The sequence below is a fragment of the Nomascus leucogenys genome, chromosome 22a (assembly GCF_006542625.1).
Source record: "Nomascus leucogenys isolate Asia chromosome 22a, Asia_NLE_v1, whole genome shotgun sequence".
NCBI classification, from domain to species: Eukaryota; Metazoa; Chordata; class Mammalia; order Primates; family Hylobatidae; genus Nomascus; species Nomascus leucogenys.
Window position 1 is genome coordinate 100,228,771 of NC_044402.1, and position 21,156 is coordinate 100,249,926.

At 40.0% G+C, this 21,156-nt stretch overlaps 1 protein-coding gene across 1 annotated transcript; it reads left to right on the forward strand.

The window, feature by feature from the left end:
* The first annotated feature begins 1,812 nt into the window (after positions 1-1,812).
* Positions 1,813-18,664, forward strand: C22AH2orf69 (chromosome 22a C2orf69 homolog). Its single transcript, XM_003253905.1, has 2 exons — positions 1,813-2,310; positions 15,459-18,664. Exons 1-2 carry the CDS (start codon positions 1,978-1,980, stop codon positions 16,281-16,283), a joined length of 1,158 nt encoding a protein of 385 aa, XP_003253953.1. The 5' UTR covers positions 1,813-1,977; the 3' UTR covers positions 16,284-18,664.
* Positions 18,665-21,156: the final 2,492 nt, after the last annotated feature.

The following is a 21,156-nucleotide window of genomic DNA, read 5'->3' on the forward strand; positions in this document are numbered from 1 at the left end:
TGGAGAAACCCTGTCTCTACTAAAAAAATACAAAAATTAGCCAGGCGTGGTGGCACATGCCTGTGATCTCAGCTACTAGGGAGGCTGAGGCAAATGAATCGCTTGAATCTGGGGGGCAGAGATTGCAGTGAGCCGAGATTGTGCCACTGCACTCCAGCCTGGGTGACAAAGTAAGACCTTGTCTTAAAGAAATAAAAATAAAAGTAAAAATAGATTTCATTATAAGGTCAAGCTAAAAACAAGACCACAAATCAAAAGCTGCATTTGCAATTCATGTACATGTTTGGACTTTTAGATAACATTTCAGCAATCCTCTATCTAACAATGGAAAGTAACATGTATGCAATTGGCAAAACAGAGTGACGTCAAGTTGCCTAAATGTCATTATATACTAATTATTGTATAATTAACCTCCACTTGTTTTTAACCAGTTATTTTAGAAAGCAGATTTCCTTAGTAATTAATTGAATAATTTTTGATAACAATATTTTGATGTCAGATGGAATGCAACAATTTAGACCAGAGTAGGTTAGCATACTAAGTCACTAAGTCTATATATATATAAAAATCATATTTTATCATTTGCTCATTTATGTTCCTACTCCAAGCCATTTGTTAATATTTGTATATGTAGACCAAAGAAAACAGTATGTGTGCTTAAATACACATATATAAACTCCGAATAATTATACATAAAGTGCTTAGATTTCTGGCCTATAGTAAACCCTCAACAAATGTTGTCTGTAGTTATTGTAATTTTCATTAATTATTCTCTTTACAGTGCTTTGTCTCACAAGTACTTGGATCTCATCCTCGCTCGCACACATTTCCCTGTTTTGTCTTTGGTTTATTTTTTGAGACAGGGTCTGCTTCTGTTGCTCAGGCTGGAGTGCAGTGGTGGGATCACAACTCATTGCAGCATGCAACTCCTGGGCTCAAGCGATCCAATCTCCCACCTCATCCCTCCCAGTAGCTTAGACTATAGGCATGCACCACCACGCCCGGCTAATTAAAAAAAAAAAAAAATTTAGTAGAGGCAAGGCCTCCCTATGTTGCCCAGGCTGGTTTCAAACTGCCGGACTCAAGTGATCCTCCGCCTCGGCCTCCCACAGTGCTGGGAGTACAGGCCTGAGCATACATTTCGCCAAATCTTATTCCTACTCAACTGGCCACAGATAGTTGCTGGACACACATGACTTTCCTACACTGTTTAGTTTTTGAAAACGTCCAAATAGCAAAACACCAAGTAACGCGTACTGCCTCGCCCCGTTTTTTCCTGTCCTAGACCATGTACGCTATTCCCAGAGATAAATAGCTTCATATCTAACCACAAATTCCCCATGAGCATAGAGATCTTCGTATATCTATCATAATTGTACTCAGGAAACTCAAGGTATGAGGAGAGAGATTCCCTTCCTTCGGGGCATGTAGAAGACTCCCCATGGAATCCTCTACAGGTCAGAATTACTCACGTCTTTGGGACTGTCTCCTTTTTAAGGCCCGAAAGACCAGATAAATCTCAGGTGAACCTACAGAAACAGGGAGCTTGGTATACTCAAAAGTCTGTACATTACGTATTATTGAACGGCGACCTGCGGCCGCCCCTGCTGCTGCGCATGCGCCATAACTGCCGCTTGCTCTAGTTGGGAGTACTCTGTTCATCTCTTTGCTCTTCGCCGGCTCTTCCCCAGACTTCTGTTCGAACATCCCGGCCGCGGCAGAACCCACCAATCACAAACGCCCTTCCTCAAGGCACGCCCACCGTCTTCTCTGGGATCCCAAGCCCGATTTCACGCACACCCCTCCCTTCCTTTCCTTACGCACGCTGCGCGCGGACGACGGCCTCTGACGTCGTCGCCTCAGCGCCGGCTCTCGGCCGGGCCGCGGCCGCCGACCGTTGAGCCGCCTGCTGAAGTCCCTCCCTCAGGAACCCCTCCGCCACCCTCCACCTCCGAACTGCTCTCGCGGCGGCGACCCATGTGGGGGTTCAGGCTCCTGCGGTCGCCGCCGTTGCTGCTCCTGCTGCCGCAGCTCGGAATCGGAAACGCCTTGTCCTGCTCTCAGGCCAGAACCATGAACCCGGGCGGCAGCGGCGGCGCGCGATGCTCCCTCTCGGCCGAGGTGCGCCGCCGTCAGTGCCTGCAGCTGTCCACCGTGCCTGGAGCCGATCCGCAGCGCAGCAACGAATTGCTCCTGTTGGCGGCGGCCGGGGAGGGACTGGAGCGGCAGGACCTCCCCGGGGACCCAGCGAAGGAGGAGCCGCAGCCGCCGCCACAGCATCACGTCCTTTATTTCCCTGGGGATGTGCAGGTAACTGGGGGCCTGCCTGGGTATCTGTTCCCCCCTCTCGTGTATACGTACGCGGTCACTGATTCTTCCCTCGTGGCTGCTGTCTGGTTCCTTTCCTTGCCTGAACACACCCACACATTCACTGAGGGTGGCTCTTCCGTTACTCCACGAAATCCAAAACCGTGCCTTCCACGCCCTTGGCGCCCTTTGTCCATAGAACCCCAGGGGGAAGGTGTCCGACGAGGGCTACGATCTCGAAAGAGCCAGCTGTCGGTCCAGGCTTCCAAGAGGCGGAATTTGAGACAGGGAGTGAGACGCATCTTGTATATTCATTCTATAATTTGGTTTCTCAAAGGACCGTGTGTGTGTGTGTTGGGCAGGGGACAGAGCGATGGCTTTCAAATTAAGTTAGCACGTAGTGTTTAGAAAACGGTGACAGTAATTAAAAACCAACCAACCAAACATTACAAAGGTATGACACCCAGTAACCCTAAAAAAGAGTGGGGATGGGCGGAAGAAAAGGGACAATAATTAATAAGCATGTCAATGTTTTGATGCTCACCTCATTTCGTACTTTTGCTTTTGCATGTTATGTTTATTATTTTATAGCTGCAGGCAAATATCCGTGGTTATGTTGCCCTGAAAACTGGGTCTTAATTAAAGTTACATTATCTAATATGGTAGCCATTAGCCATATATGGCTATCTGAATTAATTAAAATTAAATAAAACTAAAAATCCAGTTAGTCATATTAGCTGCATTTCAAGTGCTCAGTAGCTACAGATGTGTGTGCTGTATTGGACAGCATAGATATATAGCATTATCATAGGAAATAATCCATCATCATAGAAAGTTCTAGACAGGTAAAGCTAGAATATAGCTAGGTATGTTTCTCTTTTTTGTTTTTTTGAGACAGAGTCTTGCTCTGTTGCCCAGGCTGGAGTGCAGTGGCGCAGTCTCGCCTCACTGCAACCTCTGCCTCCCGGGCTCAAGTGATTCTCGTGCCTCAGCCTCCCAAGTAGCTGGGATTACAGGCGTGTGCCACCACACTGGGCTAATTTTTGTGTTTTTAGTAGCGATGGGGTTTCACCATGTTGGCCAGGCTGGTCTCGAACTTCTGACTTCAAGTGATCTGCCCATCTTGGCCTCTGAAAGTGCTGGGATTATAGGTGTGAGCCACCGCGCCCGGCCTAGATGTGTTTCTTATACTATGAAACTACATTAGTTTATTTTCAAAATTGATGCCTTAAAATGACATACTTAGAAACTTTGTGCTCTGAGTCAAATAATGATTAAGATATATATATATGTGTATATATATATGTGTGTGTGTATATATATATATATATATATATATATGGTATTTTCTTTTGCCTTCAAAATAATTGACTGGTTTAGTTGACTGCTAATAAAAAGTGGAAAAAAAAGAGAATAAAGAAAAAGAACAACTAGTACTTAGATTTAAGAGAAAAAAAAGTCACTTACTTACTTGGTTTCCTTGTGGCTCAGATTGGGAAAATAACATGTGACATTTCTGACTATGACTGCCAGAATAGTTTTGTGGAACAATTACTGCATGCATTCCCAAAATAATGATGATGATGATAATGATAACATTTATTGAGCACCTCCTAAAGTGTTTTTAATGTGTGCCAGCCAGGATATATAGTACAAGTCTTCAGAGGAAGTCTAAAAAGTCTTACATACAGTTTGAGGCCAGATTGCCTGGGTTTGAACACTGATTTAGAACTTTTTAGATATAAAGTCCCTGGACAATTGTTAACATCTCTCTCTGTTTCAGCTACTTCAACTATAAAATAAGAATAATAGTTTATAAGGTATCAATGGAGATTAAATGTGTGGATACTAAATAAGTTCTGGTCCCTTCTCATCTCTCTGGTGACTTTAAAAATTATTGGAGTATCCTAGTTGTCTGTCCTTCCACGTTTCCTCTGTCTGTGTTCACTCCCTTCAGTCTCATGGCGTTACTCACTACCTGTACACTGACACCCCTCAACATTTATGTATCTAGCCTACACATACTCCCCAAACTTTAGGCCAACCAATTATATGCATGATTATTTCCTTTTGGATATTTAATAGATATCCTAAACCTAAAATCTCTGGATCTTTACCCCTATGCAGTCTTCCTCATGTCATTAATGGAAACTTTACCTTCTCAGTTGCTCAAGATAGAAATCTTGAAGTCATCCATTAGAACTGTCTTTCATACCTCATATCATCAAATCTAGTGACTTTACCTTTTCAGTGTATCTAATCAGAATAACCATTGAAAAATGTAAGTCAAATCATTCCACGTCTGCTCAAAACTGTGCGATCACTTCCCATGTCACTCAGAGTAAGAGCCAGAGTCCTTCCTGTTAATGTCCTGTCCTGCAAGGCTTTTCATTATTTCTATCTTTTCCCACCCTGTTAACTATCTGACTTGGTCTCCTTTTTCTGTTTACTCTTCTCCAGCCTCTCTAGCTTTCTTGGTGTTGCTGAAACATGTCAGGCACACTATACCTAAAAAGCTTTGTGTATACTGCCTGGAACAGCCTTCCAAGTAGATGACTTGTAGGTTTATGACCTCACCTCTTCCAGGTCTGCTCAAGACTCTGCCTCTCTGAGGCCTTTTCTGACCATCCTGTTTAATAATCATGGTATATATAGGCTTCCTATCAACTTTTCTTCTTTATTTTTACCCATTGCATTTACTATACTAGTTACTTTTCGTTTTGAGTTTTGTTTGCCTTCTGCCACTAAAATATAAGCTCATGTCTGTTTACGGATATAATCTGTGATGCTTGAGAGTGGCATGTTGTAGGTGTGCAGTAGATGACTTGTATAAATGAGTATTTTTGAGTTGCTTTGAACAATGCATGAAGTACTTGAAATGTGTTGGCTATTATATGAAATGCTATTAGGCTAATTTCTTCATCTGTATTTTTGTACTTGATTCTTTTGAGCCTGATATTTATCCTTAAGAAATTTTTGCTGCTAAATACAGCCCATCTTTTTATTTTGTTGATCCTTTTAGAATGCCTATAGACATTCTATTTTATTTTATTACTATTTTTTACAGAGACAGGGTCTCACTATGTTGCCCACTCCTGTGTTCAAGTGATCCTCTTGCCTCAGCCTCTTAGAGTGTTGGGATTACAAGTATGAGCCACCACACCTCGCTGAGCATTCTTGTTTTAGCTTTATCCTTAATTTGAATAAATATTGAACAGAATAGGGCTAAACAGAATTTTGCAAGATAGTATTAGAAGCTTTGCCGATCTTTTTTTTTTTTCCTTGAGATGGAGTCTTTCTCTGTTGCCTAGGCTGGAGTGCAGTGGTGTGATCTTAGCTTACTGCAACCTCCACCTCCCATGCTCAAGCGATTCTCCTGCCTCAGCCTCCTGAGTAGCTGGGACTACAGGAGCGTGCCACCACGCCTGGCTAATTTTTCTTTTTTTTGTATTTTTAGTAGAGATGGGGTTTCACCATGTTGACCAGGCTGGTCTCAAACTCCTGACCTCAGGTGATCCTCCCACCTCAGCCTCCCAAAGTGCTGGGATTACAGATGTGAGCCACCGCACCTGGCCTGAAGCTTTGCCTATCTTGATACTGTTTCATTATTTGGTGTTTGTTAATTGGAACTGGTTTTTCATATGATTTTAAGTCCTCTTAATTCCTGTTAACTTCTTGATGTTCCTTTTGCAGTGGTTTTGTTGTGTGTCCTTTTTTAAAATTCTATACTAGTCCTTTATCATTTGAATTACAAGAAAGCTAAGGCCATGTATATTAGTCCATTCTCACGCTGCTAATAAAGACATACCAGAGGCTGGGTAATTTGTAAAGGAAAGAGGTTTAATTGAATCAGTTCCACAGGGCTGGGAGGCTTCAGGAGACTTACAATCAAGGCAGAAGGGGAAGCAAATGCATCCTTCTTCACATGGCAAGAGGAAGGAGAAGAATGAGACCGAAGGTGGAGAAGCCCCTTATAAAACCATCTCATGAGAACTCACTGAGTATTAGGAGAACAGCGTGAGGGTAACCTCCCCCATGATTCAGTTACCTCCCACTGGGTCCCTCTCACAACACATGGGGATTATGGGAACTACAATTCAAGATGAGATTTGGGTGGGGACACAGCCAAACTGTATCATTCCACCCCTAGCCCCTCCCAAATTTCATGTCCTTACATTTCAAAACATAACCATGCCCTTCCAACAGTTCCCCGAAGTCTTAACTCATTGTAGCATTAACTCAAAAGTCTAAGTCCGAAGTTTCATCTGAGACAAGGCAAGTCCCTTCCACCTGTGAACCTGTAAAATCAAAAGCAAGTTAGTTACTTCCTAGATACAATGGGGATACAGGCGTTGAGTAAATATAGCCATTCCAGATGGGAGAAGTGGACCAAAACAAAGGGGCTACAGGCCCCATGCAAGTCCAAAATCCAATAGGAGAGTCATTAAACCTTGAAGTTCCAAAATGATCTTTAACTCCATGTCTCATATCTAGGTCACACTGATGCAAGAGGTGGGCTCCCATGGCCTTGGGCAGCTCCACTTTGCAGGGTACAGCCCCCCTCCAGGCTGCCTTCATGGCTGTTGTTGAGTGTCTGCAGCTTTTCCAGGCACACAGTGCAAGCTGTTGGTTTATCTACTATTCTGGGGGCTGGTTGATGGTGGCCCTTTTCTCACAGCTCCACCAGGCAGTGCCCCAGTAGGGAAATGTAGAGCCCCATATTTCTTTTCCATACTGCCCTAGCAGCAAACTTCTGCCTGGACATCCAGGTGTTTTCATACATCCTCTGAAATCTAGGCAGCGGTTCCGCAACCTCAATTCCTGACTTTTGTGCACCCACAGGCCCAACATCACATGTAAGCTGCCAAGGCTTGGGCTTGCACACTCTGAAGCAACAGCCCGAGCTATCCGTTGGCCCATTTTAGCCACGGCTGGGACACAGGGCACCAAGTTTCAAGACTGCACAAAGCAGCAGGGGCCTGAGCCCAGCCCACAAAACCATTTTTTCCTCTTAGGCCTCTGGGCCTGTGATGGTAGGGGCTGCCCTGAAGATCTGTGACATGCCCTGGAGACATTTTTCCCATTGTCTTGGTGATGAACATTTGGCTCCTCATTACTTATGCAAGTTTCTGCAGCCTGCTTGAAATTCTCAGAAAATGGGGTTTTCTTTTTTATAGCAGTGTCAGGCTGCAAATTTTCCAGACTTTTATGTGCTACTTCCCATTTAAATATAAGTTCCAATTTCAAACCATCCCTCTCAAGGTCAAAGTTCCACAGATCTCTGGGGCAGGGGCAGAATGCTGCCAGTGTCTTTGCTAAACCATAACAAGAGTGATCTTTGCTTCAGTTCTAAGAAGTTTATTATCTCTGTCTGAGACCACTGCAGCCTAGACTTCATTATCCAAATCACTATCAGCATTTTGGTCAAAGCCATTCAACAAGTCTCTAGGAAGTTCCAAACTTTCCCACATTTTCCTGTTTTCTTCTGAGCCCTACAGACTGTTCCAACCTCTGTCTGTTACCCAGCTCCAAAGTCACTTCCACATTTTTGGGTATCCTTATAGCACCACCCCACTCTCTGCAGTACCAATTTACTGTATTAGTCCATTCTCATGCTGCTAATAAAGACATACCCAAGACTAGGTAATTTATAAAGCAAAGAGGTTTAATTGGCTCACAGTTCCACAGGGCTGGGGATGCCTCTGAAAAATTACAGTCATGGTGGAAGGGGAAGCAAACATACCCTTATTCATATGGTGGTAGGAAAGAGAATGACAGCAAAGAGGGGGATGAGCCCCTTATAAAACCATCTTGTAAGAACTCACTGTCACCAGAACAGCATGAGGGTAACCGCCCCATGATTCAGTTACCTTCCATCGGGTCCCTCCCATGTGGGGATTATGGGAACTACAATTCAAGATGAGATTTTGGTGAGGGCACAACCAAACCATATATCCATAGTATTTTGTATTTCTTTAGGTACCTATGTTTTTCTCATCTAGCAATAATGATTTTGAAGGGTGATCAAGATTTTTTTAAAGTAGGTGCTTTCCATTTTGAGTTATCTTTTTAAAGCCTTGGGTATATAATTATATGTATCCCCTTTATTTTATTGTATTTTAATTTATTTATTATCATTATATTTTCAGACAGAGTCTTGCTCTGTTGCCCAGGCTGAAGTGCAGTGGTGCAATCTCGGCTCACTGCAACCTCCACCTCCCGGGTTCAAGCAATTCTTGTGCCTCAGCCTCCTGAGTAGCTGGGATTACAGGTGTGTGCCACCATGCCTGGCTAATTTTTGTATTTTTAGTAGAGACGGGGTTTCACCATGTTGGTCAGGCTGGTCTCGAACTCCTGACCTCAAGTGATCTGCCCGCCTGGGCCTCCCAAAGTGCTGGGATTACAGGTGTGAGCCACTGCGCCCAGCCCTTGTATTTTAAGTAAGAGTATAATTTTGTGAATTTTGACAAGTGTTGGAATTATGTAACCACCAAAATCATGTTGTAGAGTATCTCCATTATCCTAAAAAGTAGCTCTGTGCTCCTTTATGGTCAGTTTTCTTTTCCCAACCACTAACCTGCTTTCTTTCACTGTGGTTTTTGCTTTTTCTAGAATTTTGTTAATTTGTCATATAGTATGTAGTCTTCTGTGTGCGACCTGTTTCACTATTTAATACTTTTGAAATTCATCCATATTGTTACCTGTATCCGTAGTTTTTTTCATTTTTCTTTTTTTTTTTGCGACAGGGTCTTGCTCTGTCACCTAGGCTGAAATGAAGTGGTGTGATCATGGCTCACTGCAGCCTCAACCTCCCAGGCTCAAGCGATTCTCCTACCTTAACCTCCCAAGTAGCTGGGACTACAGGCATGCACCATCACACCTGGCTAATTTTTAAAATTTTTCGTAGAAACGAGGGTCTCATTATGTTGCCTAGGCTGGTCTCAAACTCTGGGGGTTAAGTGATCCTTCTGCCTTGGCCTCCCAAAGAGCTGGGATTGCAGGCGTGAGCCACTGTGCCCAGCCAGTAGTCTGTTCGTTTTATTTACAGAGTAGTATTCTATGTATGGATGTATATTTTGTTTGTCCATTCAGCAGTTCATAAACATTTGAGTCATTTCCAGTTTTAACTCTTTAAAAGTTTTGCTTTCCTAAAGTTTAGGATCTATAGATGATCATGCCCTAAGTGGTGTCTCCTGGTCATGTACCTTGGAGCTTCCTGTGCTTTATCAGGCAGCTCTCTTAGGCTGGACCCTGTTCTGGTCATTCTAGCCTGCTTACTTCAGATGTGCACTTTATGTTTATAATAAACAGAAATTTATTTAGCTCATGATTCTGGAGGTTAGGAGGGGCCTACATCTGGTGAGGGCCTTCTTGCCCTGTCATCTCATGGTGGAAGGCAGAAGGGCAAGAGAGCACTAGGGAGTGGGGGAGGGGAAGGAGAGGCCAAATTCATCCTTTTATCAAGAACCATTAATCCATTCATGTGGGCAGAGCCCTTGTGACCTAATCACCTCTTAAAGATCCCACCTCTAATCATAGTTGCTTTAGGGATTAAGTTTCCAAAACATGACCTTTGGCGGACACATTCAAACCATAGCAGAAGTTCGCTCTGCTCTAAGGGCAGAACACTTAGTTTGAATCTATCATTTGTCTACAAACTCTTGGAGACACATGTCAAGATTTCCTAAAAATCCTTTGTTCCTTACTTCAATAGCAGTTTGGAGTGGGTCTCTGAGTTTTTGCAGGTCAGCGAGCATCTAACTGGAGTAGTAAGCATTCTTTAAACTCTCCAGAGATTCTCTTGTGGCCTGCCTCACTGGGGATGAGAAGCATGGCCTTTCACCCCTTACCTCTTATGGGGATAGTAGTGCATTGCATTCCCAACTAGGATGAAAACTCTTTTGAAAGAAATCTCTCTCTTTCCTTAGTCTGTAACCTTTTCTGTAGATTGGCTATGGGTAACAGCGTCAGTTGCAGAACCAGTTTGGGCTACCTCTTAGTAACTCCTAGAGGGGTGTCTGGTGCCTCTTTTTAGAATATGAAAGTGTGTTTCCATTGTTCTCAGATGTGGGCTTTGACACACAGTAATGATTCCATCTTTACATTTTACTGCATACAGTTCCTTAGAATAAGCATTCTCCTTCCTCTAATCGTGGAACCTGGGGCTAATCAAGGAAAATATCATGTTTCTAGATTTAGAGCACCTTCTGTGTGGTAGGACTAAACTGAGAGTCATAAAATCTAGGTTCATTTTGGCTCATTAACTAAATAAATATATAAATAACTGTAGTTTCTAGGACCTCAGGTTCCTTAACTATAAAAAGGATTTAGATGAGCCCTTCGAGATGTAAGCGCCTATGATTTCATGATAATTGTATATATCATTAATTATAAAATAATTGTGCAGAAAGCAATAGCAGAATCCATAAAAAGTCAAATGATGGGCCGGGCGCGGTGGAGCATGCCTGTAATCCCAGCACTTTGGGAGGCTGAGGCGGGTGGATCACGAGGTCAGGAGATCAAGACCATCCTGGCTAACATGGTGAAACTCCATCTCTACTAAAAATACAAAAAATTCGCCAGGCATGGTGGCGCGCACCTGTAGTCCCAGCTACTCAGGAGGCTGAAGCAGGAGAATGGCATGAACCCGGGAGGCGGAGGTTGCAGTGAGCCGAGATCTTGCCACTGCACTCCAGCCTGGGGGACAGAGTGTGAGACTCCCTCTCAAAAAACAAAAAAAAAAGCCAAATGATGGCCTTCTAGGAATTAGTATTTTTTTTTTTCTTTTTTTTTTTTGAGATGGAGTCTTGCTGTGTTACCCAGGATGGAGTGCAGTGGCGCGGTCTTGGCTCACTGCAACCTCCACCTCCCGGGTTCAAGCGATTCTTCTGCCTCAGCCTCCCGAGTAGCTATGACTACAGGAACGCGCCACCATGCCTGGCTAATTTTTGTATTTTTAGTAGAGATGGGGTTTCACCGTGTTGGCCAGGAAGGTCTCCATCTCCTGACCTCGTGATCCGCCTGCTTCAGCTTCCCAAAGTGCTGGGATTACAGGCATGAGCCACTGCGCCCGGCCTGGGAATTAGTATTTTTAACATATATGGCAAACTACTAATATTAGTGAAATATAAGTTAGGAAGGAATTGAACATCATAGTGGGAAAATTATCATAGGACATGAACAGAAAACCAAAGAAAAATGAAAACTGCCAGTTAACAATGTTTAACCTGATTGGAAATCAAAACATGCAAATTAAATAAAAAATAAGATCATTTTATCATAGTAGCAAGGATTTTAAAAAATTGATGCCAAGAGCCATTAGCATTAAGGATGGGTAAAGATGTGGGAAAATAAGCACTCTTTTATGTTTCCAGTGAAAGTGTAAATTGGTATTAACCTTAGATGTCTAACAATTATGATGCAAATCTGTATTGATTTGGAACCATGCTTATAATATATTTTTAAGTGAAAACTATGTATAAGCTTATTGCTTGTTGGGGGAGAAGAATGCTTCCTTGTATACATACTTGTATATGTGTATGCTAGAGAAAACTGGACTGCTAGACATCAGAATTTTAATGATTATTTTTTAATTGGTGGTTATATTTTTCTATCTTACCTATACCTTTGTATATAGAATTTTTGTAGTATTTACTAGTTTTAATTTTTAAATAGAGAAAATGTGCGTATTGCTAAAAGTTCAGATTATTTACAGTTTTACATTGAAAAGTAATTTTCACCCCATTCCCTCCAGTTGCCCATTTCCCTTCCCCAAGGCTGCCACTGTTATTTTTATATATATATTTATATATTTATATATATATATGCTTCCAGAGACATTCTATACTTACGTGTTTTTTTCCGTATTCTTTTTTTTTTTTTTTTTTTTGAGGCAAGGTCTGACTATTGTCAAGGCTGCAGTGCGGTGGCAAAATCTCAGCTCACAGCAACCTCCACCTCCTGGGCTCAAGCCGTCTTCCCACTTCAGCCTCCCGAGTAGCTGGGACTACAGGGGCACACCACCACACCCTGCCAATTTTTCTTTTTTCTTTTTTTTTTGTAGAGACGGGATTTCACATGTTGCTCATGCTGGTCCCAAACTCAAGCAGTTTGCCTGCCTCTGCCTCCCAAAGTGCTGAGATTATAGGTGTGAACCACTGCCCCCAGCCTCAGGCTTTTTTAAAAAATACATATGGTTGCATAGTGTACTGGATTTTTTAGCCCTTATTTTACAACCCATAGGAGTACTCATAGAGCTGCCTCATTCTTTTGAAGCAGAAATAAATATCCTTATACATATATATTTATGCATATATGTAAGTATATCAATGAGATAAATTTCTCGAAGAATTACTAGGTCAAAAGGAGGGTGTATTTAGAACTGATAGATACTGTATATCACCATTAGAAATAAGGAAAACTCACACCATTTATCTTATTTTTCTCTCACCTTCTATATCCAATCCATTTGCAAATCCTGTTGACTCTACCTCCAAAATAAATTCAGGACCTGACCACTTCTACTACTCTGGTTCAAGCCACCTTCTTTTATCAGGATTATATTTCAGTAGCCTTTTAACAGTCTCCTTGCATCAGCTATTGCCCCTTCATTATTAGGAGCCAGAGTAATATTTTCAAAGCATATATCAGCCCTTGGCTCCAGATCTTTTCAGTGCAAAAGCCAAAGTCTTTGTGATGTCTTTTTTTTTTTTTTTTTTGAGACGGAGTCTTGCTCTGTCCCCCAGGCTGGAGTGCAATGGCGCGATCTCAGCCCACTGCAAGCTCCGCCTCCCGGGTTCACGCCATTCTCCTGCCTCAGCCTCCCGAGTAGCTGGGACTACAGGCGCCCGCCAACACGTCCGGCTAATTTTTTGTATTTTTAGTAGAGACGGGGTTTCACCGTGTTAGTCAGGATGGTCTCGATCTCCTGACCTTGTGATCCGCCCGCCTTGGCCTCCCAAAGTGCTGGGATTACAGGCTTGAGCCACCGCGCCCGGCCTGTGATGTCTTAAAAAGCCTGATCAGCACCTCTCCTCTTCCCCAAACCATCTCTCTGCCCTCCTTTGTGATCACATTTGCTATTGTTGACTCCTCTGGAGCCACAGTGACCTCATTGCTGTGTCTAGGTTATGTCCAGCAGGCTCCCCACCTCAGGGCGTTTTGCCGTTGCAGTTCCTTCTGCCTGAAATACCCACGTGGTTCACTCTCTGAGTTCCTTCAGGTCCTTTCAAACTATCACTTTATTGGAGAAGCCTTTCCTTACCATTCTGTGTTAAGTAATAATTTTCCACCTTGTATTCCTTTTCTCCTGCTTTACTTATGTTCCGTTTTACTTACCACCATCTAATATATATATTTTTTGAAATGTTTCCAAGCTGTAAGTCTAGTATGTTTTGAACTGTCCAATATCGTAGTCACTAATCACTTGTGGCTATTGACTACTTAAAATGTTGTTAGTCTACTTGAGGAACTAAATTTAATAGAGGAACTAAACTTTTAACTGTACTTAATTTTGGTTAATTTAAATGTATATAAAAAAACGGATACCCAGTTCAGTTAATGGAAAACTTTTAAGTATATTTGGAACAAGTTGGGTATGTGAGTTTACTTTTTCAGCTGTAAATTTTATGAGATCAAATTCAGATCAAGTATTTCTGATGAAAATTTAGCATCCAAATTGAGATGTACTATAAGTACAAAATACACGCTGGATTTCAAAGACTTAGGAAGGAAAAAAGAATGTTAAGAATCCTCCAGTAATTTTTAATATTGGTTACATGTTGAGATTGTGGTATTTTGGATATATTTAGCTCAAAAAAGAAATAATTAAAATTAGTTTCACCTGTTAACTTTTTACTTTTTAAAATCTGGCGCTTGAAAATTTTAAATGTGGCTCATGTTTTATTTCTGTTGGACAGTGCTGCTCTATTTACTTATGGAGTTGTTTATTGTGTATCTCTGCAGTAGAATGTGAGCTCCATGTGAACAAGGGGTTAGTCTATTTTGTTCCCTGCCCAACTGGTAGGTATCCAGTAAATTTTATAGAACAAATGAATACATTTGAATGAATCACCTCCCCTTTAAAAAAAGAAGTCAGTATGAGTAAAATTAAAAGGAAAACAATTTATATGCACATCCTAGGACCTAAACAAAAAGTTATGGTTAGTATATATAGAATGCTTATAAATAAGGTGTAAATACAAAAGGATAAAGGAGGCTGGGTATGGTGGCTCATGCCTGTAATACCAATACTTTGGGAGAATGAGGTAGGAGGATGGTTTAGCCCAGGAGTTTGAGACCAGCCTCTGCAACAAAGTGAGACCTCTCTACAAAGAATAAAAACGTTAGCCACATGTGATGATATGCACCTGTGGTCCCAGCTACTCCAGAGGCTGAGGAGGGAGGATTGCTCGAGCCTGATAGCTCAAGGCCGCAGTGAGCCGTAATCATGCCACTGCACTTCAGCCTGGACGACAGAGTGAGATCCTGTCTCACACAAAAAATGGGGAATGGGGGGCAAAGGATATGAATAGGCAAGAGTAGAAATCCAGACTTAAATTACAAATATTCTTTGACCCAGTTTTTCCATATCTAGGAATTTAAGGATATAATCACAGATGTGTACAAAGAGTTTTCTATAATGTTTATTGCAGCTTTGTGTATAATACTAAATTTGAAATTGAACATCGTGTTCAGGTTGCTAGAGAAATCCAAAGAGGGAGGGGTATAGAATGGCAACTTAGGGAAGTATTTTAAGATTCTATGTTGGTCAAAAAGTCTATCTAGTGAACCAAATTTATATTTTCAGTTGATGTGTTAGGAAAATTGATTATATGTATATACTAAATAAAATTTGTTAAACATACCTATGACCCTTCAAAATTAAATTTTTAAAAACTTTTTACTGTTTCATGTAGGTATAACTTGTTTCCTTGTCTCTTGATAGATTTCAGGCTTAAAATGAAGAAGTAATTGGTTCAAAAATCTTATTACTAGAAAGTAATGACGAATTTATAGTTTTCATTTCTAGTGTACATTAACCATAGGTCATTGTAATATCCTTTCTCCACAATAAAAATGGAAACTATTTTGTGGAAATCATTTTATATAAATATGTATTTAATACTTATTTCATCTTTCTTACCTTTCAGAATTACCATGAAATTATGACTCGTCATCCTGAGAATTATCAGTGGGAAAACTGGAGTCTAGAAAATGTTGCTACCATTTTAGCCCACCGGTTCCCCAATAGTTATATTTGGGTGATAAAATGTTCCCGAATGCATTTGCACAAATTCAGCTGCTATGACAATTTTGTGAAAAGTAACATGTTTGGTGCCCCAGAACACAATACTGACTTTGGAGCTTTTAAGCACCTTTATATGTTATTAGTTAATGCTTTTAATTTAAGTCAGAATAGTTTATCAAAGAAAAGTTTGAATGTTTGGAATAAGGACTCCATAGCATCTAACTGTAGATCCAGTTCTTCTCATACTACGAATGGTTGCCAGGGAGAAAAAGTGAGGACCTGTGAAAAATCTGATGAGTCTGCCATGAGTTTTTATCCACCATCACTAAATGATGCATCTTTTACTTTGATTGGATTCAGTAAAGGTTGTGTTGTTTTGAATCAGTTGCTTTTTGAATTGAAAGAAGCCAAGAAAGACAAGAACATAGATGCTTTTATCAAAAGCATAAGAACAATGTATTGGCTGGATGGTGGTCATTCTGGAGGAAGCAATACTTGGGTTACTTATCCAGAAGTCTTGAAAGAATTTGCACAAACAGGGATTATCGTTCACACTCATGTAACACCTTACCAAGTACGTGATCCAATGAGATCTTGGATTGGAAAGGAGCACAAGAAATTTGTTCAGATACTTGGGGATTTTGGTATGCAGGTGACTAGCCAAATTCATTTTACAAAGGAAGCTCCTTCCATAGAGAATCACTTCAGGGTTCATGAAGTATTTTGAGATTACAGGTATATTAATGAACTTGTTCAGTGGAAGAACATAAGCACTTTTGAGTGTTATAAATTCAGATAATGGGATGTAATTCATAGCTGCATTGTCAGTTTTGGGGTATGGGGGGAAGCACACATTCCTAAAATGTGAGTGTAATGTGCAATAGTATTTTTTGCTTGTGAATGTGAGCAGTTATTAATTTGGATTGAGTTAGAATTAGTTAATTTGAAATCTAACAAGGTGGTTTGTAATAATCCTGAGGAGATATAAGACCCTTAAAATGAAAGTTACAACATTGTTCTTATAAAAGGTAACTAAAATTGTTACTGTTGGACGTAACTGATTTTCTGAGTAATGTTTTAAACTAATTTGGTGACATTTTAACAGTAATTAGCTATTTTGAGTGGAAATATTTTCATTTCTCTTCAAACAAAAGCAAAGGTACAATGCTGTTTTCTATCATTTTGGAATAACTGCACCCTGCCTCTTGTGTTTTTGTAAACTCCTTGACTTATTCTTTAATGTGTCACCAAGTACTTTTCTCATGAGAGTCAACATATATTTGTTTCCAAATGTCCAAAAGTGTACAATAGTGTAAAGGTGGTTTTTAAAAACATAGCCAGGTGTGGTGGCACGTGCCTTTAGTTCCAGCTACTCAGGAGGCTAAGGCAGGAGGATTGCTTGATCCCAGGTTGTGGTTCACCATGATTGTGTTTGTGACTAGCTACTGCACTCCAACCTGGGCAACATAGTGAGACTTCATCTCTAAAACAAAACAAAATTACACTTAAGCACTATTGTTTAATTTTTGTCAGTGTTTTATTATTTTGGATAAGACATTCTGGGGTTTCTTGAATCTTGTCCAAAAACCAGTTGTTTTGGAAAATTGCTTTAAATTGAGCATATTTATGTATATTGGATAAAAATGTACTACAGAGCAAATTTCAAATTTTTCATTATATCAGTCTTTTTGAAAGGATCAACTTGGATAAAATAAATATATAATGCTCTATTTGTTAGAGCTCTATTAAAAAGGAAACAGATTCCATAGATCTAAGTCAATGTTTCTCCAGAAGCATGATTTTGTCTGCCAAAAGAAAATAGCTCTCTTTGGCCAAAATGCAAAATTACATCGCTATAAGAAAAGTTACAAGGGAAAGTTTGAAGACACAAATGATTTAATTTTGGCTCAAAAACTGAATTTGCTTAACACTGCTACATAATTTGGGTGAAGTTTCCTTCTGCCCGTTTTTCTTGACCTAGATAAATACACTTTGAGAAATCCAGATCTAATGAATGTCAACCAACATTGACATTGTAATTGGGTGATTACAATAAAAGGTGAGCAGTTTGTTGTTTATTAATAATTAGCTTTTGCAGGTCATGAAATAGCAGGGAAGTAACATGCTGCTTTAAGACTAAAAAAAAAAAAAAAAAAAGACACTGAAGCTTAATACCTTAATGACCCAGAAGACCTAGATTTATAAAGCCATATAGAATAAAAATGCTAATTTCTTGGTTTCTTTCCAGAATTATATTTTAATGACTCCATAAATACATTCCAAATATTCAGAGACTCATGAGAAAGGATTCTTAACAAATGTTTAAAAATAACATCTCTTTTTGGTGTTTTAACACTTAATTTTATAAACTGCAGAACAGCATCTCTAAATGGCTTTTTTTTTTTTTTTTAAAGACAAAGTATTATGTTGCTTCAGTTTCTTTAAATACCTCCTGTTTCTTTTGAGACCAAAAATTCCCATCAAGGAAATAAATCAGCCTGATTTTAACATTTTACATATTACATTGCCTTTAAGCACTATGATTGGATGGCTTTTTTTCTATTTGTTTAATAATCCTTGGTTAAATTCACATGTATCTAAAGTAAAATAGCTGAGTTGCTGAATTCTATAAGGGGAAGAAAATGCATTTATTTTCACATGATTAACTGAAATGGAAAAGTAAGACATTTAGCAGAATTCATTTAAAAATAAAATAATTTTTAAAAATCAGACATATTTAAAAATCTAGGTTGTCTATCCAGTATGTGAATGCTTAATTATAATTGTTACATGTTGAATGGATATTAAGAGTAACTCACCAGGCACCTAAAACTGCCATCATAGCAAAATGAGACAGTGTTGAAAAGAAAAAATATTTTCTGGAGTGAAAATATATTCAAGTTGATCCATATTCAGATGTTTTCTGTTTAATACTTCAGACTGGTCCTTTGTCCACATTTGTTTAAAACTTATTGTAATGTTAATTTATACTTTTGGATTGTGCCTTTGTCATGAGTTGGGAATAGTCGTCCTACAAATAATGTGAAAGTTGTTACCACCACAGCATGAATGTATGTATAATTGTATTAAAACTGATCATCCACAGAAGTTTGTTTGGATGTGCTTTATATTATTAGCATTGTTAAAACTTCAGATTATTTAAAAGGAAGCCATTTCTCCACCCTGCTAAGTTGAGTTTGTATACAGTAAGTCCTCACTTAACATATCAGTAGGTTCTTGGAAACTGGGACTTGAAGCAAACCGATATAACAAAACCAATTTTTTTCTCATCATTGTTTTAACTAAATGACAACGAACAAAACGTTGAGGACCTGCTGTTTGTCCTTTTGTTTAAAGTCAAAGTTTCTAAGAACCTATGCACATTAAGTGAGGACTTACTGTACATCTTTTCATTATCCTCCATGTCTTTCCAAATGAGCAACTTTGAACCTTTTTTGTACAAATACATATCTTCTCCCTTTAAAATTGCTCCATAAAAATTTGCACTATATCCACTTCTTTTATTGGATTTCATAGAGAACAAAACCTCTAACAAGTTCATCCTTTTCTCCTTTCTGTGCTGATCATCTCAGGGATCGGTAGTTCTTTAGCTTCTTATAAGACTTGGTTAGGGTATGGTGTAATCTATTTTTCATTTCATTCATGTACTAAGTAACCACCAAGGTCAAGGAGGGTCTAGGCAATGAGGATATAGGACAGACAATACAAAGTCCCAGCATGTTGGTATAGAAATGTTTAATACATTAAAGCTTATGAGGTAAAATACAAAACAAAAGGTAGTATTCATAAAAGAGCTAGTTTGTTTTATTTCACTTGAAGTTCTTTAAGAGAAACAAACATAAGAGGAGATATAGACAGACCTCATCTGTAAACTCATGTTGCTCTTTACAAAGGAAGAGACCCAGCAGCTTTTAAGCCAGTTAGTGGTAGAGACAGGCAGAGTCACCAAAAAAGGTCATTTTAGTATCCTGTTTAATGGAACTTAGTGACTACATCACACACAGGGACCTGTCGTGGGGTTCGGGGAGGGGGGAGGGATAGCATTAGGAGATATACCTAATGTAAATGAGTTAACGGGTGCAGCACACCAACATGGCACATGTATACATATGTAACAAACCTGCACGTTGTGCACATGTACCCTAGAACTTAAAGTATAATAAAAAAAATTAATAGAGACTACAACTTAGGTGTATTTAAGACACCCAAAAACTTGTGGCTTGTATGCTTGAAACAAGACTAAGGTAACACCAGAGATGTGTGGGTGACTGCCAATCTATGTTAGTTCCTCCTGACTACATCTATTTTTTAGCACTGGGGAAAGAAGTCACAGCAGCACAGTTCCAATTCCATCCAGGCCTGCCTTCCAGCTTCCTGCATTTTTTTTTTTTTTTGTCAACTCCTTTGATGTCTGTTGGCAACTTTTTATAGGTGATAGAAAAGCCGCCTTACTAAGGTTCTTTCCAAATGTTCACATAGCTGCTGTTCAAAAGGATGAAGGATACAAATTAAGTTTTGTTGACTTTGTTTCCTTTGTTTTGATATTTTATCAAAGTGAGTTAGAAATTAATTACAGGACAAATAGAATTCGAATGTATTCAAATACCAAGACAAATAACGTTATGAAATGCCGTAACTACACTCTGTTTAGGTTTTTTTGAGACAGGTCTCCCCATGTTGCCCAGGCTGAACTTGAACTCCTGGCTTCAAGCACTCCTCCTGCCCTCAGCCTCCCAAGATGCTGGGGCTACAGGTGCGGACCACCACTCCCAGCTCTGCATATAATATTTTTTTTTTTTTTTTTTTTTTTTTTTGAGACAGGGTCTCACTCTGTCACCCAAGCTGGAGTACAGTGACACAATTCCAGCTGCAACCTGCACCTCCCAGGCTCAAGTGATCGTCCTATCTTAGCCTCCTGAGTAGCTGGGACTACAGGCACACACCACCACAGCCGGCTAAATTTTTGTAATTTTGGTAGAGACAAGGTTTTGCCGTGTTGCCCAGGCTGGTCTTGAACTCCTGAGTTCAGATGATCCACCCACCTTGGTGCGTATAGTATTTTTAAAATGTATTTTGAAAGGATAATGTGAACAGAAGTCCAAATAATACAAAACTGCAGATTCCAATCGGCCCACCTAGTTGAACCTCTTCTTGGAGGCATAACTATCACTGGTTTCTCATGCATCCTTAGAGATAATTATATGCATATGCAAATAAGATGTTCACACACCACATACCTTCTTTTACACAAATGGAAGTACAGTTTCAAATATGTTTTTCACGTAACATTTAATTTTTATATTTTTAGTAGAGATGGGGTTTCACCATGTTGGCCAGGATGGTCTTGATCTCCTGACCTTGTGATCTGCCCACCTCGGCCTCCCAAAGTGCTGGGATTACAGGCATGAGCCACCGCACCTGACCCACCATTACTTTTATTTTGAATCTTGTCTGTGTAGCCAGCAGTGCAGTGAGAAATTTTGTTGGCAGAGGAAAAAAATTCCTTTTTGCATCAGGTCAAGCCCCCATACTAGCCAAAGAAAAGCTGTGTAATCTGTTCAGAAGTACTGGAGATGTGC

Coding starts and splice junctions, on each gene's coding strand:
- C22AH2orf69 (XM_003253905.1), top strand. CDS start 1,978: ATGTGGGGGTTCAGGCTCCTGCGGTCGCCGCCGTTGCTGCTCCTGCTG. Junction 2,311..15,458: donor ATTTCCCTGGGGATGTGCAG/GTAACTGGGGGC, acceptor CTTACCTTTCAG/AATTACCATGAAATTATGAC.